General features: G+C 44.6%; 2 protein-coding genes across 2 annotated transcripts in view; one reads left to right on the top strand and one right to left on the bottom strand.

The window, feature by feature from the left end:
• Nucleotides 1–2,787: 2,787 nt before the first annotated feature.
• Llcfc1 (LLLL and CFNLAS motif containing 1) lies at nucleotides 2,788–4,100 on the top strand. Its single transcript, XM_005363846.2, has 3 exons — nucleotides 2,788–2,823; nucleotides 2,921–3,044; nucleotides 3,588–4,100. Exons 1-3 carry the CDS (start codon nucleotides 2,788–2,790, stop codon nucleotides 3,764–3,766), a joined length of 339 nt encoding a protein of 112 aa, XP_005363903.1. The 3' UTR covers nucleotides 3,767–4,100.
• A 629-nt stretch (nucleotides 4,101–4,729) lies between these two features.
• Kel (Kell metallo-endopeptidase (Kell blood group)) overlaps nucleotides 4,730–17,362 on the bottom strand; it is a 17,275-nt gene continuing 4,642 nt past the window's right edge. The window contains exons 7-19 of the mRNA XM_005363833.1: nucleotides 16,055–16,117; nucleotides 15,787–15,975; nucleotides 15,230–15,378; nucleotides 14,353–14,482; nucleotides 8,883–8,993; nucleotides 7,712–7,810; nucleotides 7,453–7,530; nucleotides 6,957–7,057; nucleotides 6,700–6,810; nucleotides 6,475–6,542; nucleotides 6,096–6,265; nucleotides 5,682–5,777; nucleotides 4,730–4,946 (exon numbers count right to left, since the gene is read on the bottom strand). Coding sequence (XP_005363890.1) covers nucleotides 4,785–4,946; nucleotides 5,682–5,777; nucleotides 6,096–6,265; nucleotides 6,475–6,542; nucleotides 6,700–6,810; nucleotides 6,957–7,057; nucleotides 7,453–7,530; nucleotides 7,712–7,810; nucleotides 8,883–8,993; nucleotides 14,353–14,482; nucleotides 15,230–15,378; nucleotides 15,787–15,975; nucleotides 16,055–16,117 — 1,527 coding nt within the window. The 3' untranslated portion in view covers nucleotides 4,730–4,784. The remainder of the gene's footprint in view (nucleotides 4,947–5,681; nucleotides 5,778–6,095; nucleotides 6,266–6,474; nucleotides 6,543–6,699; nucleotides 6,811–6,956; nucleotides 7,058–7,452; nucleotides 7,531–7,711; nucleotides 7,811–8,882; nucleotides 8,994–14,352; nucleotides 14,483–15,229; nucleotides 15,379–15,786; nucleotides 15,976–16,054; nucleotides 16,118–17,362) is intronic.

Here is a 17,362-nt window from a genome sequence, read left to right as displayed (position 1 = left end):
AGAATGGAAAGGAAAGAGGTGCCTGGGACCCAGAGAAACTCTTCTTACCCAGGCAGAGGGTAGGGTCACCTTGTGGGACATTTTTATGCCTCAGTGGGGGTGGGGCAGTACGGGTGCTAATGGCCTCTGGGGCCTGTGGACTTCTAGTCTAAGGAGATGGAGGGAGCGATAACATTGAGGTGAGGGTTATAGATGCAGAAGTGCTGATAAGTGGAGGGGGAGTAGGTCATGAAGGGTGCCTTTGCCAAGGAAACCCTAAGCCCATAAAGCTGATCCTTGAGGGGGTAAGGGGGAGGAGTTGCAGTGGAGGAGGCTGGCTCAGTCAGGGACACACAGAGCAGGTGCAAGGACATTGGCCCTAGGTCCCTGAAGGAAAAGCGGGAGTAACCACCCATAGGTCTTCAATCTCTTCTTGCCCCTCTTGTCTGAACTAAATTCTTCAGTTGGATGCATATGAATAAGTGACTTGGGTGGAGACCAAGTTGCTCCTTGTCTCGTCTCCTTCCATTTTAGAGTTTTGAGTCTTTCCTCCTTTGGCTTTTCTCTTCCTTGTGATAATAGTCTATGCCGTCCTGTTGTCCTTTTGTCTTCTTTTTCTCCTCTGCACCCCTGCAACTTTCTGCATCAAGCGCCACTGTAGCCCCTTCCAGAGAGCGGCTTCCCCAGCTATAGTGCCCCTAGCAGGGCAGCTGCATCTTAGTTGCAGGCCTACCACCTTCGTCGTTGGAATCCAGGGCAATTTTCCCACCTGCTCATCTAGGAGGAGGATCTAAGCACTATATCGGGATAGCACATGAACAGCCGTTGTCATTAGATGGTGGGATTGTTAGGGCTCTTTGTTCCTTTGCACTTGTATGTGTTTTATACTTTGCAAGAACAGAAAGATTAAGGAAATCGTGATTTCTGCCTGACTCACTTCTTCTGTGGCCGGGAGTCAGGCAGGTGAGTTAGTAAAGAGGGAGAAGTCATTGACCACAAGCCCAAGTGGGTTCTTTCCACTCCACCCTGGCCCTCCCACTACTGCCGTCCCCATTCATGTCTACATACCAGAGACCTAAGAAGCTCCTCCTCCAAAGGAGCCAGGAGGAGATTAGTGATTTCATTTTTTCCATTCATTCATCATTCGCTGGATCTGCAGGTCAATGGGTACAAGGCTGAGGTGAGTGAGGTCACTGCATTTTTACACCTTTATGCCACCACCATAAAGTGCCCTTCTGCATCATTTCCCAGTCTCCTGTCACCTGGTTTGGAACTCAAGGAAGTAACAGCTGGAGTGAGTCTGGCAGGCTCTACTCGAGTGTGCCTGCTAGCACACCTCCATGGGAAGGAATTTCGTCTCTCTTCTTATGGTCTCATTTCTCCAGTTCTTTCTTGCAGAAAAGCGTATCTTCGTGTACATACCCTGGCGCCTGTGTTTGCTTGCAGTTTTCCAGGAAATGTGTAGATGCAAGAAAGAGGGTTACGGATGAACCTTCCCTGTCCCTGTGCCCAGTTGGCTGCTCACAGCCCATGCCTGTTTCATGTTTTCCTAACAAGGACCTTCGTACTGTATTCCCCACCTACCATACTCGAGTCCTCTCTGCCAGCTAGCCAGCAGGTCTCACCAGTGGAGAGGACAGGCATGGGGGCAGGGTCTCTTCAGTTCCTTTATTTGGGATCTTTGACCCCTTGCCGCACTGCCTTCTCTCTACAGACTCTCACCCCTCTTCCAAGCAAGGAGCTGTCAGACACCCTTGAAACAGCTTCTCTGTGACTCAGAGTACAAGAAGAAACGAGATAAAAGAAGGTACTTCAGCTTAGATGTAAACAACAGGATAAAGTCTAAGAAAAATAAGGAAAAGAGTTAAAAAAAATACCCTCTACTCAGAGACAAGATAATGGTCTCTGCATATATTTGTTTTTGTTTTGTGTTGTGTTTTCATTTGTTTGTAGTACAGGAGACTGAACCCAGGTGCTTGCCCATGCTGGGCATTTTGCCACTGAGCTGCATCTTCAGCTCCTTTAAAAGTGAACTTTTATGGGTCAGGGCCTCCCTAAATTTCTCAACCTTGACCGAAGGCACTCTGTAAAACAGGGAGGCCTTGAACTAGTGATTTCCTGCTGTTTCCTTTCCTCTAGGGTAACTGGAAGTGCATGACTGTTCCACAAGCCTAGCTCTCAGCCTCTATCACTATGCATCCCTGTTCACTGTGCATGGAGTTCCATCTCTGTCTCTGTCTGTCTGTCTCTCTGCCTCTCTGTCTGTCTTGCAGGCTGTGTGTACTTTCTCCACCAGCGCCTATGCCATAGTTTCAACAGACTTCAAATTCCATGCAGCGCACCAGCCAAATGTGTGGTCTTAAGGATACTGGTGTGTAGAAAGTCGTTGGCCTTATCTGTGCCAACCACTTTTCACAGAGAAAAGCTACATGGAATTATAAGTAGGTGTCATGTGCAGACTCAGAAACGCTAATGGGAAATCCTGCTCTGCCCACTGATGGTTGTGACCCTGCACGGGAGATGTATTTTCCCAGTGAAACTTTCTTTTCATCTAAGTCATTGACTATGAGAATTTTGTTGCTTTGGAGGACAGGAGGCTGTGGAGATCCAATGGTATAATAGATGCAATGGTACTTGTCAAATTCTGGAGTCCCCATGGGTTGTGATCTACAAGGTGACTCATACGGTCGTTTTAGAAACATCTGTCATTTCCCACCCTTCTGTCTGGAAATGGAATGGTATAATGTTCTAGAATGTGAGTTAGACCCATGGCAGTGATGTCATAGAACACATAGAGTCAGAGGTCCTATGGAAGAGAAGGAGGAAAAGCGATGCTGGCATGGGGTAAGGACTGAGACAGACACAGGGTGATTCTGGGACCTGTGGATTGGGGTGAAAGGCAGCATGGGAGAGGAGGCCCATCCCTTCCCTATGCTCTCAGCTCCACAGGGCAACCCTTCTGACAGCTGTCCTGCTGCTGCTACAAGTGAAGGGGGTGAGGACTCTGGAGGGCAGCGCAAGCCTGGATGATGAGGGCAGTCAGAAAGAGAAAATGTCCTCTGCAGGTAGGTAGAGGAGTGAGGGTGTATGCAGGAGGAGGGTGCCAGTCAACATAGGCTTGCGTTGAATTCAGGCTCCAGCAGCTGATTAAGTCAGGCTCAGCTGGGAAGGGCTTGGTTTTCAGGAGCTAACTCATGTTCTCTATCATCATAAATATTAAACGATAGGCAAACTGTCTAGCATTGGGAAGCCTTAGAGTCAGGCCACAGCATAGGCTAGCTGCAATTATCCAAAGCTCTTGAGGAAGTAAAGCATTTACTTAGAGAGGGGGGCTTTGCCTTCATGCCTGAGGGTGTACCTCACTCCCCAAAGAGTGAAACACTGTAAAGAGAGGAACTTGTAAGAGGACTGGAGGTCACATGTGCTTGGGATGGGGCTGTGGTTGAAGTGAGGTCTGAAAAGCTTTCTAGTTAGAGCATTCGCTTTCAAGTCAAGGCCAATGTTATAGCTGGCAAATTGGCACTCCCTTGTCGCTCCATCCTTGACCCACTCCTCATCCTGGTAGAGACCAGGACTGAGATTGGGGCTTCCCCTTTTTCATATTCCAGACCAGGACCAAGAGCAGTTCGAAGAACACTTTGTGGCTTCCTCAGTGGGTGAGCTGTGGCAGGTGATGGATATGGCCCAGCAGGAAGAAGACACGATTGCCCAGGGAACAACTATCCAGGACCACTTCTTTAACCTAGCCTTCTGCTTCAACTTGGCCAGCATTGTGATTTTTTTATGAGAGACTTTGAGGTGGAGGCAGTAGTCTCTCTCCTTCACGAGGACTTGGATACCTACCTCCGCTTCGTGATTGCCTATTGACCTCTTCTCCAAGATGCCTCCTCAAAACGCATACCGCACTCCCCGTGTCTGAGAAGCACCTGACTTTAGGGTGCAGTCATAGAGTTTTCCCAGCTCTCTCATTGCCACTCCCTGATTGCCACCCCAACCCAGAATTTCATACCCCAGGACCAAAGACACCAGACCCACACCCTTCTAACGCTTAAGCTTTGTCTTAAACAGTAGATTAGAGGGAGGAGATAGTGACAATAAAATAGCAATAGCAATAAAATCCTGAAAACAATTGCAAACAGACTTTCTGATTCTCTCCCTGGTCTGTTGAACTGCCTGGCCTTTTGCCCATATACTGACCTTCAGACCCAGCATCTCACCAACTGTGACTGCTTTTGCAGTGTCCATGAATCCTTTCTTGGCACTTTTCCCTCTTCTCCTTCCTGACTTCTAGGAATGGAGCACAGCAGGAAAGAGGCATCGAGAGATGACAGAGTGGGCTGGGGAGATGGCTCTGGGGGTTACGTAATGGCAGCAGAAGTGCAAGGAGCTGGCTTTAGATCCCCAGAACCCACTTAAAGCCAGATACAGTCATCCACATGAGTTATCTCGGCACTCTTAACAGTGAGACACACAGAGATGGGAGGTGAGGACAGGGGAGTACCCATAAGCTGGAGGAGCAGTCATCCTGGTATTAACACTGACTTATACACTTGTCTCAAAACAAGGTAGAAGGCAGGGACTGATAGGCAGTGCTGTCCTCTGACCTCCCTACATTAGCTGTAACTCACATGTTCCCATAGTGCACAAGTAAACACTGAAAAACACACAGAGAGATCTAAAGCTAAATACATGCTTTTAATTTTGGAACAAAAAGAAAAAAGACTTTTGTTTTTGTTTTTTTTTTTTTTACTTCAAAGGTGGGTCCAGGTGCTGGTGCATCTGCATCAATTTCTTTGGTAGCCAAGTTACCAGAGTTTACAGCGGGCAGAGGGGTTCAGAAGGGTGCCATGTGGGCAACGGAAATGTTTGGCAAAGGCTGGGGTGTTGCTGAGGGGTCCATGGACTCGAAGACTGGGAGGGCTGTAAATGTCCTGAGGGTTTTGTGAGCTCGACTCTCCACACATCACCTGAAGAGGAAGAGGGTCAAAGAATGGTAAGGAGGAGAGAAAGTCTCATAGGATTATAGGAAGAGACTGGATACAAGGGCTAGGAGATCAGTATACAGAACAAGAAGAAGGGCAAGGGTACTCAGGAGCCACATGGAGAACTTACTATTTGTAAATCCATCAGTATGGCACTAGCCATGTAGAAGAAGCTTGGCTGTATAATGTTACCATTTATAAGGGACTGAAGTGGATGGGGGTTAGTAGTGGAGTTTTGTAAGGGAGTCATCGGTGTGTTGAAGAAGTGTGGGCCATGCTGATGGCAGAGCACAAAGTCCTAAAAGGAGTGATACCAGTTTGGAAACTAGTCCCAGGACTGAGATCTCTGAGCAGTGTGGTCTTATGTCTAGGCTGTCATTGGCTCCTTCAAAGGGGTCTGTATTTCTGAAGCATGAGAAAGGAGGGAACAACAGGTTGGTCTGTATTTCTGAAGCATGAGAAAGGAAGGAACAACAGGTTTGTGTTGAAGAGAGACAAGGACAAGTGGGGATCCACGACAGCCTGCTTGTGAGTGTGGAGCAGTGTAGCAAGGGACAAGCATCCTTTGTGCATCAGTGACAGGGTCCTGAACTGATATGTGGGGATCCACGACAGCCTACTTGTGAGTGTGGAGCAGTGTAGCAAGGGACAAGCATCCTTTGTGCATCAGGGTCCTGAACTGATATGAATTCAGTGTAGAGGGAAATGGTAGCTGTTCACCTGGGCATAGCTTTGGAAGAAGAGCTGATAGGGGCTGAGGTCCAGGGTGGGCAAGGTCATCTCCCCGCTGTGCTCTGCTATCCTCTTGCTGTATGCCTAGATATGGGCATGGAATAGAAATTTCTGTCAGGCTTCAGATCTGTAGGCACTTAGAAGTCTGATGCCAGTTACATAGCCTAGTAAGTTCCTAAGCTGCCTTATCTAACTATATACTACTCTACTGCTCTGAGGCAAGAAGAAAGAGTACTTACCAGAAGACCTACAGTTGTTCTAGAGGGTGGGGGATCTACAGAGTAGGAGGGGGGTCCCAAGTTGCCATCTGTTCAGTGGGAATGTGAAGGGCAGAAAGCTATGCAACTATGTTCTCATGAGGAATAGTGGAAGGAGAACAGAAGGACAGGGACCTTGGCACACCTGGAATGCAATGGCCAGGCCTCCTATATCTCCAGCATTTTCCAGGAGTGTGTGAGAACCATTGAAGGGGGCCATTTTGGGTAAGGAGAAGGCAGCATAATGGCGCTCCAGGCACAGAAGCGCTTCCTGTAGGACATGGGTGTCACAGGCTGGGCAGCCCCCAGGGAGTACTGTTGAAAATGGAACAAGAGAAAAAAAAACTATAAAAATCAGTGGAGCATGAGGGATACCACAGATGGACCTGGCTCCCAGGAACATGGATCATTCCTCAGACTGGTCCCTTTGGAGTCTTTGTATAACCTTCCTCTTCCCTCAGGCTTCCTTTGATATCCTCCCTACTGATTGCTGTGATCCTGCCTCCCAATGAATCATTACTCACAGAGCTGGTAGAAGATACGCAAGAGCTCATGGGCCATGATGCTGCCAGCAGCGCCAAAGTTCACTGCTCTAAGGGAGATAAAGTCTTCTTTTACTTTGAGAAACCTTCAAAAATATTTATTGCTATTTTCCATCTCCAAGTCTTACGTCTTACCCATCCTAACAACCTATTAATCCCCCTTGAGATCCCCTACCAAAAGACTCACCTTCCGAGAATGGTCCATACCTGGGGTAGCCAGGGTGGAAGAACGGAGGTTGAAGAAGGCCAGCTGGGAAGACCACCACGTGGTCAGATACTGAATAGTAGGCCTTGACTCCCCAGGGAGATCCCGTCCATCTGTGTGGAAAGTAAATGCAAGCACAGCTCCATCATCTACTGTCTTTGCAAGGCCACATGCAGTCTCTCCCAACCATGGTCATGAACTCCGTGACTGTTGTCACTGTTCTTAGCCCATCTCTGGGACGGGGTGTCTATTCTCATACCTGTGGGAGGGAAAAGGCTGCAAGAAGTGCCGCACATTTCTGCCCTGCAGGGACCGTGAACAGCTCAGGAAAGACTGAAGGAAGTTAGGACCAAGTTGTATCTGGGAAAGAGGCAGCAGATTGTTTAGATGCACCAAGATGAATACAAAAGGAGAGAACTAGGCACATTTAAGCCTAAACATGAAAGCACTGATAAACATGAAATCACATTTAGCTAAAACCACCCTGTGATATCACCTTATGTTGGGACAAAGTTGACATGCATCATCATGGAGATAAACATAGATACATCACAGAATGCATGTGTGTACATGCATGCATATATACATAAGAGCCCTAGAAAATTCCATTTTGTTTTGTCTGTAAGATCCCTTCAGCACCAGGGCAAAGAGGAGGCTGGCTCAAAATTGCCCATAGAAAATGGATTCCTTTGCAGTTGGGTCAGAGAAGTCAGAAGTCAAGGACATAAGGGGCACTGAAAAGAACAAAGACCCACATCACTGTATTCCTCTTTGGCTAGCTCAGGCTTCAAGTCCTGTTTGGGGGCCCCCATCTCCACCTGCAGCTTGGTGAGCTGGAAAGAGAAACAAAAGTTTGAAGCAACCAGAATCCCCTCAGAAACCCTCAAGAACCATGAACTCTGTCACCCACATTTGTACATTGTGCCCCATTCTCTCTCCTCCATCCCCATCTTTTAATCCAATGATCAACTATCTCTTAAATAGTCCCAAACCGGCCTGTACTCCTGGACTTACCTTGTTCAGGGCCTCTTTCAGGGTCTCCTCACTTATCCAGGAAAGGTTTTTGAGGCGTATAATTACAGCATCCTTGATCTCAGCAAATAATTCCATGGCCTGTGAAGATGAGGTCAGGAAAAGGAAAGTGGTATTAGGGTCAGTCTGAGCCCTGGTCCTGCTGCAGTGTGTAAAGAGATCTTGGCTCTAAAGAGTCTACTAGGCTCCAGAAGCTGCTAGAGAAAGGGAAAAAGCTCACAAAAGAGTCTATTTCTCAGAGTACCACAAATACCCAGGGCATGAAGATCTGCAGGGCTACAAAGGCAGTGCCAAGCACAGAGAGGGTTATGAGTTGGCTGCCTCAAGAAGGGGCCATCTGGATATCTGAGATTGATGGGTACTTTTCCTGAGGGACAGACAACTCTCTCAGCAGAGGGCATGGGAAAGGCTTTCAAGGCCTTTGTGTTCATGCCCTCCCACTTAAGACATATTTCCTTTTTCCTACATTCCTTGGCTTCTCAGCAGATTGGAGTCTTCAGAGCCACAGAGTGTGAGCAATATTCCTCATTTCTCAAATGCTCACTGTCTTATATACATTCTTTGTTGGTGGAAGGACTTAGGTGACAATATCAGAAATGACTCTGGCTTCAGACTGAGTTCAAATGCTGACTGGTATTTGGTGTCTCCATGACACTAAGTAACTTGTTCAGCTACTCTTGGCTCATTCCCCTCTCCTATTAAACCAGGAAAATAATGTCAGTTTAAAAATATTACACGTAAAATGCTCACGAGTCCGCCACTTATTCGGAAGTTACTCATTTGCCCTCTGTGAAATTACATAATCCTGATCTCATGGTATATCAAGTGTTGTTCAAAACTCTTATACAAACAGGGAGGAGCCTTAAAGTCCAAGGAGTTAGATTTTTTTTTTTTTATGGTTGAAGAAACACAATACCAGGAAAGTCCAGGAAGGTGTTTGAGTTAATTCATACCGTGGTTACTTGTGACCTGTGGCTAAACTGGACTTGCCCAAGAGACTGAGTAAGTCTCTGGGTTCCCTCTTAGTTGAATTTCTTTTCTGCCTGGTTCCTTCCTTGTGCACCACAAACAAGGGCACACTCTATAGAAGCAGGGCAAGGTGTGTTGGGTGGGAAGGGCGGAGGGTTGTAGATAGGGAAAGGCTCTCACATACAGCACTTTGGATGCTGGGGCCAAAGGCTTCCTGAACAAACAGTGCTGCCAAGGTAGGCTCAAAGAAGGTTCCTGTGTCTTCCACACACTTCATCCATCGTGGGTAGGCTGGCTGCAAAAACACACTGGAGTGAGTAAGTGAGACCTGGCCAGACGTCTGCTTTAATCACATCCCAACACCAATCTTGCATAGACCTTCATCTCAAAGGATGTTCTCTTTGATGTTTTTTTAAATTTTTGTGTCCCAGGAATGGGGAGATGCCTCGGGCATTGGAGTGCCTGCCACACAAATGTCAGGACTTGATTAACCCACATAAAAAGTCAGGCATGGAGGTTCATCCCTTGGGTGGGGTAGAAAAAAACAGACTTTTGAAACTAATAGACTTCCATCCATTATATCTGAATCAATGAGTTTTAGGTTCTGTGAGACACACTGCCTCAAAAACTAAAGGTGGAGATGGATAAAAGATGCCCGGTGTCAACCTCAGGCTCTATCTGTGCACATATGAGCATTTCCAATACATGCGTGCATACACTATACATGTAGACAACAACAATCACAAACACACATTTTCATTTGTCATTTTTCTCTGGCAATGCCCACTGTTGTTCAGCAGAAAGAAAAGGCTTCCCTTTCTCCTTCAGGACCCATACTTGTTGCCTATTGGTATGAAAGCAAGACCTCTGTGAGGAATTCCTCTGAGAAACAAAAGACTCTTGAGAAGGTGAGGAGGAGTATCCCACCTGGGCCCGAGCCCACCACCAAAATGGTCCACACCCTCCTTCCTCTAAGACCCCTTTCTTAAACTATAAACTGAAAGAGAAACTCTCTTTCTCTACCCAATCTATGCCCAATCTCAAAGTTTGTGTGTTTGTGTGTGTGTTTGTGTAAAATTCTACAAAGCAGTAAATGTGGGCTTTAAGTGATAGTTTGCTTCTAGAAGAGGTGAAAGCAAAATACTAAGTACCAAGCACATTGCTCAGACTAGAATCCTACCCATCTCTCCAGACAGGGAAGGGTGGAAAGTGCCTCAGCATTACAGAGAATGTGGGAATAGAGGAGGGAAAGATCTCTGGAATATAAAGGATAAGAGAAATACTCCAAACCCAAGATAATCAACCTCAGTGGATTCATTTTAGAGCAGTGAAAATGGGTGCATACATCTCCTACCAACCATAAATGACAATATGCAGAAATGATAGAAAACAAGAAAGAGCCCAAAAGTATGTAAGAACTTCTAGATAAAATTCTCTAATGAATTGTTAAAGGAATATTTTTTGAAGGCATGGAAAATAATGTGTGACTATCAAAGGCCAGGGCAGGGTCCTCAAATAATAAAAATGTATCTATTTAAAGGCTTCATTAAACTGGGGTGCAAGACAGACTAGGAGCTACACACACAGATAAGGGCTTTGTGATAATTAACAGAGTCACATATCAGAAGCACAGGACACAGAGGGGATGCACTAAACTGGAGAGTGAACCAAGCAGAAATGAGGGTTGGTCCAGGACTACTTGCTTACACAAATGCACATATGTGTATCTATTAGAATACCACCTCCTAATTTTTAAATGTAGATTACTTCAAATATCTATGAAATCTGTCCTTAAAGACATCTACCATACAGACCTTAAACACAGTATCCAGAATTTACTAATGTGAACTACTAACTTAAATCTAGGTGCTTCAGGTAGACCAACTGTACAAACAAGAGCAATGCCTGCTCTAACTTCCTCTCAGATTTGAAGATCGGATGACATAGTTCCTTAAAAGCACCCTGTTTACTCTAAATTACACTGGCGTTACTCTGTAAATTCTATTGCCACTCTGGTGGCATTATCTTAATATCAGGAAAGAATCTGGTCAAATCACAAATCCCACCATACTAAATGAGATGAAGAAACTGTTGTGGAATGGTAGGCAATGTGAGAGGGCTCCTGTCTGATTGTTCCATAACCAAACGTCACGAGAATGACTCACAGATAACCTGGCCTTTTCTGGCCTGCCTACTGATAATCATAACTGCTCTTTCTCTTGCATTCTTTCTCTTTTTTTAATGTTTTGCTTTTCTTCCTAACATCACCCAGCAATATAGTTTATTATCTCTTTTTACTGAACTAAAAATATCCCAACGCAGCAATACTTGTCTATTTCATTTACTGCTACATAATGGGCATCCAAAGAAACACTTTTTATCATTGGTACTCAACAAATATCGTCACATAGCCCCCATGCCATAGTTAGTGGCAAACATCTGTAATCCTACAGTTGAGAGGCTGAGGCAGGAAGACTAGAAGTTCTAAGACAAAGAAAATCAAAAATAACAAAAATATCACATAAGTGGAATAGATGAATCTATAGCTAAATGAAGGATGACTTAATGCTTTCCTAACAAGATATTAATAGTAGTCTGGATTAAGAAACATTGAGAAAACTTGCAGATGACCCAAGAGCCAAGAAAAAAGACAGCTGAAATGACTTGTTAAACAAACTTTAAATAATTATTAAATTCTAAATAAATTGGGATGATGGGCTGAATATACATAGCTCTCATTGCATAGGCACAAATGTGAACTCTTGTTTTCATTGCCCCAAATCCAGCTTCGCAAGTTTCATAAAAGAAATACCTGCTTTAATAGACATCTCCATTGACCATGTACTCAAAAACAACAAACAAAAAGGGTCAGATATAACACTTACTGGTACTTCAAACTAAGAGCATACATTAGAACTTCTCAGAGGGGTCAGAGGTCTTCATTTAATAACCATTATCTGGAACTAAAATCAATCCCAGAATCTGGTATTGCCTCTGACTCGATGTTGCCTCTTAAATCACAAACCAGCAAATTCCATTGCTTATTTCGAAACATGCTCTTTTAAAATATAAACAGATAAATTTTATAAATGTCCCATTCCATGGAAAGAAAAGCAAGCATCCTTACAGTAACCTGCCAGACCCTCTGTTCTCTGATTTCCACCAGTGTTCTCCCATTTGCTGATTCCGTTCTCAAGCACCCACGAGAAACATCAGCAGTAGCAGTAGGTCCAATCTTGCACGCAAAGTCCCACTGTTTCTTTTCAACCAGAGTCATGAGGAGGACCCTAGTATAGGCCAGTTTTTAGCCAGTCTGATTCATGCTTTGCTCTTGTGACATAAGGCCAGGCAATGTCTTTTCTCTAAACAATGCTTCAGTTTTTCCTGCTCCTATGGGTTCCTCCTGATACTCAGACCCTCTCCAATCACCCTGCTTTAGGAGTCACCAAGGGAATCTATTGTCTAGACTGTGTTCTTTATGAGCCGAGCTCTGTCTTTTGGGCCACTACAATAGTCAAGTGTTAGCACCATAAACCATATGGAATGTAAAACCAAATATACTTAGCTATCTTGCCATTTAAAGAAGAGTTTGCTAACCCAATGCTGTAGCACCCACATATTTCTCATTTCTGCCCGGTGTGTTAAAAATACAGATTCTTGAGCCAACCAGATTTATTTTGGAACCAGTTTCTTCATTTAAGAGTAGTGCAGTCTTGGGGAAGTCATTTCTCATTCTCACACCTGTTTGCGAATCTGGGAAATGGGAACTAAAGGCCCCGGAGCATTTAGTGAGTGGTGTTCGCTGCTGCCCGGCAATGACTTTGTAGCCAGATGCTATCACTTTTTGAACCGTTCTGAATGTCAAAGCAGCATCTCCAAGGTCATCATGTGACTATTTGCTGGCAGAACATGATACACATTTTGCAATTATATACCCCCAATGAAAAGGAAGGTGATTACAGGATTTGTAAGCCTTCCACATTCTTTAAGCATGAATCTCTGTGTTGACATGTTTATGCCTTCCAAGACATGACCTCATGCCACAGTGCTGGCATTTACAGGAATCTGTTTTTGCCAGGAAGTTTGCAGTCGGTGTTATGCTCTCCTTCAACTGATCAAGAGATAGGCTGCCTACGTAGCTTCTTGTGAATCTGTCCCACACTTGAGGGACCATCCTAAAGGAGAATGGTCTAAGGCACAATGAAGAAACAAACTGACCTTGAAGCCAGACAGCCAGAGAAGATCCCTGTTCTAACTTATACCATAGCCAGCTTCCTTCAGATTAATATATTCATTGCTCCATCTCTAAAATAAACATAAAAAGTGCTGGGTGTAGTGGCACACTCCTTTAATCCCAGCACTCAGGAGGCGGAGGCAGGCAAATCTCTGTGAAGCTGAGCCAGCATGATCTACATAGTGAGTTCCAGGACAGCCAGAACTGAACAGTGAGACTCTGTCTTTAAAAAAACAAAAGGTGAGTAAGCGCAAACATATAACGATATTTGTGCTACCTCATAAAAAAAAAAACTGAGGATTAAGCCAATAAAGGAAATTATCTAGGCTTCTATAGACCATAAATAAACAACGGCTACACTTCAGTCTCTATGAGGACATTTTCCCTTTATAAATTTGGGGATGTGGGGGGAAGGGAGAATGTGTATTAGTTGTCATGTTTGCATGTGTAGAGTTCAGAAGACAATGTTAGGTGTTAATCCCCCATTTCCATTTCGTTTGAGACCGGGTTTTTTGTTTTGTTTTGTTTTGCCATTGTATACACCAAGCTACAGAGTCCTGAATGTCCAGGGAGTTCTCCTATCTCCATCCCATCTTACTACAGATACTCTGGGGTTACAGGCACCACTACTGCAATTTGCATCAAACTGGATTTTCAAACTCAAGTCCTTACCCTTGAGAGGCAAGCATTTCAGCTACTGAGCCATTTCCCCAGCACTGAATAAATATTCTTAAAGATTTTCTTAAGGTGTAGAAATTGCCCACAAATTTACAAGAAAAAAAAAGTATTTTTCCTCAAGATCATAAACTGAGGTCTTCACTAAGGTGAGCAGGTGCCCAGTGCTCTAGACTTCTCCATTGACATTTGAATTGATCTGACAGAGGATGTCGGGAATTCTCTGAGGCAGATCTGTGTATCTCAGATAATGCCTCTGACTGGTTGGTTGGTTCTACACATTTTGTATCCACCCTTCTCCTCAGATATATGAAGATCTAACTAACCAAGTCCATTTGTAGCCCCGCCTCCAACTCTCACTGGGTCAGAGATGAATTCTGTGATGCACATTTAAAGACCAAACATGGACTCTTCTAGATGGCCACTGTGTGGCAAATATCGTTCATGAGGATAAATCTTAAGCTTTAGGTCCAGGTCTTCAAACCAAAGAGTTCAGAAAAACAGCCCTTGTTCAAGAGTTATGGCAGGGGAAAGGTTATTCTTAATTTCACTTTAATATTGAAACGCTAATGTTCAGTCAAATGCCACTGAAGTAGCCAGGTGCTGTCTTGGTTCTAAATAGAATCTGCCTTCTAAACCTGCCTAATTCTACACGGTGGGAGTTCTCTTCCTATACCTTTTTCCCCCTCTGGAAATAAATCAATATATGCCCCAATATAGAAAAGATGTCACCTTCTCTCCTTACCAGGGGTGGTCTTTCCTTCAGTTCTCTTAGTTTCTGTCTCAGTTCTCTGCGTGCTTCCCTGAATTTACTGTCCAGGGCTGGAGAGAGGGTATCCACCAGCCCCAAGATCATGTAGCTCTGGATCATGTCCCTGTGGAGACACAATTGTCAACCTAAACATGCCCAAATGAAGATCCAAATCAGCAAATCACCTTAGTCTATCTGTATGCAGCCCTTTCCTCTATATTTGCAAAGAACAACAACCATATAAGCACAAACATCAAGACCAGTCTTTCTTGATTTGACTTTGGGGTGACAGAGGAATCAAGTTAAGATGTCACCTTGTGAAGTTACAGGGAGAGGAAGGACTAGATTCAATTACTTCCACAACCGGGAAACCTCAGCTCACCTAAAGACAGATTGCTACATATGACCAAGCTGGGCTGTGGATTGCCTTGGTCCTGCTGGCATCTGTCTTTCCAGGTACACTTACAAAACGGCAGAGGTCCATGTTTGCTGCTTTGCCTCCCCTCTAAAGGATGTCTAGACAATGTCACCCCTGAGATACTATACAGAAGAGCTGGGTTCATGCCTTTCAGAGTTGGACATTCAGGCATTACCTATAGGTAATGGGAGCCCCTTAAAGGTTGATGTTGCATTCCTGGCAGACGCTTCATCTTGTCTCACCCCTGTAACCTGCATTTCATGCATCACTTGGTCCTCATATTCTAAAGCCTTACATAGTTGGTGGTTTTTTATGTTTTCTTTGTGCTGCCCACTCTTCCCTTCTCTGCCCCGCCCCATGTAGCAGACGCCTCTCACTCAGGATGTCCTTGAAATCTTTGTGTCCTCACTCTCCTGCCATGCCCAATATCTGTCCAACTCAACCTGGGCGAACCTGTTTGTCAGCAGCTCTTCTTCTACCAGCTGTGACATGTTTCTCAAGTAGTCTAGGTCACGGACCACGAGGGTCTGGTTGGGATTCAAGGACATCGGTGTGAAGGTTGCTTGTAAGCATGATAGCCAGTCGATGGCAGGAGCCATTTCCTTGAGAAAAGACACAAAGTTGAGAGAAGGGAAGCACAACAAAAGGAACAGGACAGAGAGGGAAAGAAGAGGGAGGGGCTTGCTAGGGGAAGGATTGAAGAAGACTAGAGTTACAGCAAAACAGAAATGAAAAGAAGTAAGGGCCTAATAAGATGGTTCAGTGGTTAAAGGTACTTGTCACAAAGCCTGACCACCTGAGTTCAATCTCCCAGCCCATATGATGGAAGGCAAAAATTCAACTCCTGAGAATTGTTCTCTGGCTTCCATATACACACCAGCAGCCCACATAATAAATGCATGCATTTTTTTAAAGTAAAGAAATTAAGGGTGTAAGGAGGATGAAAATAAAACAGAACGTTTTTGAGAGGCCATCAAGCATCAAGTCCTCAAGAGCTCAGTTCTAGGCACCTGCAGTTCATTAATCGTAACCACGTGGAAGAGCTTGTCTTGTGCCTCCTGCTGCTCTAGTGGTCTCAGAAACTGGAACAGCCGTGAGGTAAAGTAGATGAACCAGGCGGCATGTTGCTGCACTTTCTGGGGGTTGCCTCCCAGTAAAGTTCCCAGCCGATTCAGGTAAGTCAACTGTTCCCGCAGGATCTAGAGAGGGGAACTTTAGTCACCGAAGCTAGAGGCCTTTCGCCTGGGAGTGGAGGGGGCATGTTGTGTGGAATCTTACCTGGGCATAGATCTTCTGTTCCTGCTCTTTCTGGAGAAGAATGTCAAACTCCGGCTGGTCTATCTGGACACAAGAGAGACTGGAGAGAAGTAGGAGCATAGGGGATGGAGAGTGTAGGCATGGGAAGGTAGGGAGGGCCCATGCGAGATGGGGAGTGTAGGCATGGGAAGGTAGGGAGGGCCCATGCGAGATGGGGAGTGTAGGCATGGGAAGGTAGGGAGGGCCCATGCGAGATGGGGAGTGTAGGCATGGGAAGGTAGGGAGGGCCCATGCGAGATGGAGAGTGTAGGCATGGGAAGGTAGGGAGGGCCCATGCGAGATGGGGAATTGAGAAGAAGGAAATGAGAGAGAGAAAAGAGTCTACAAAGAAAGACAGGACTATGGGGAAAGTCTATGCATGTAAACGCTGACCTTCTCAGCAACAGAGGAACACACAGATTTGTTTAGAGGAAGCTACTCTTTGTGCCAGTGTAGATCTAGAGACAAGGATGAGAGACACCCATGTCAGGTGCACTAATTAAGAAGTACTCAAACTCAGTAACAAGATGCACATTTTAATACATACTTCTAAAACAAAATTAATGCAGAAAGATCCATCATGAATAAAACATCAAAACTTTGCTTGTCATGAATTTTTCAAAATAAGTTCTACGTTAGGAGATTGCAGCATGATTCTCCAGTAGAGTACTTGCTTCTCACAGATGATGCCTTGGATTCAATCCCTAGCGCCAAATTCCACACTGTATTTTATTCTGTTTTTAAATTATAATGTTTTTTTCAAAGAACCATAATAGTTTTGACCAATTTTGAAAAAAAAGTATTGTTAGAATTACAAATAAATGAAAATTTGATAGTTTGTTCATATAGATGCTGCATTAACATATGTTTTTAAAAAGTATTCAGGTTGAAGTACCATTTACATTGATACTGTATGTAGGGGATCTGTTGAACTTGGCACTCCAGTCAAGCGCCCAGGTCCCAATGTACTTTGATTCGAAGAATCTTTGTGTTCATGCTCTCCTTTCTCTCTTCTAATTTCAATACCCCTCTCCAACTCTGACCTCTATACTTTTATTTCATCTTGAAAATAATCTTTTAACTGACCTTTTATTGCATTTTATGTCCAAAGTTTAGAGGAAAAAAAAGGCATCTTTGCTCATTGTTTCAATTTCTTTACTGTCCCCTTGAAGTCCAATTACAATCTCTGTCCATTCTTAGAAAAAATTTGTGACTGGCTGCAGGTTTTCAATGGTGTCTTCCAGTTCTCTACTCTGCATGTGAGGGAATGCCTGGAATCTGTGCTTTCGT

This window comes from Microtus ochrogaster, linkage group LG12, assembly GCF_000317375.1.
Source record: "Microtus ochrogaster isolate Prairie Vole_2 linkage group LG12, MicOch1.0, whole genome shotgun sequence".
Classification (NCBI taxonomy): domain Eukaryota; kingdom Metazoa; phylum Chordata; class Mammalia; order Rodentia; family Cricetidae; genus Microtus; species Microtus ochrogaster.
This window is presented reverse-complemented; position numbering and strand designations above follow the sequence as displayed.

Bases quoted from the DNA above. Each gene is read 5' to 3' on its own strand.
- Llcfc1 (XM_005363846.2), top strand. From the start codon at position 2,788: ATGGAAGAGAAGGAGGAAAAGCGATGCTGGCATGGG. The intron at 2,824-2,920 runs GTAAGGACTGAG...CTATGCTCTCAG, and splicing joins AAAAGCGATGCTGGCATGGG to CTCCACAGGGCAACCCTTCT. The intron at 3,045-3,587 runs GTAGGTAGAGGA...TTCATATTCCAG, and splicing joins AGAGAAAATGTCCTCTGCAG to ACCAGGACCAAGAGCAGTTC.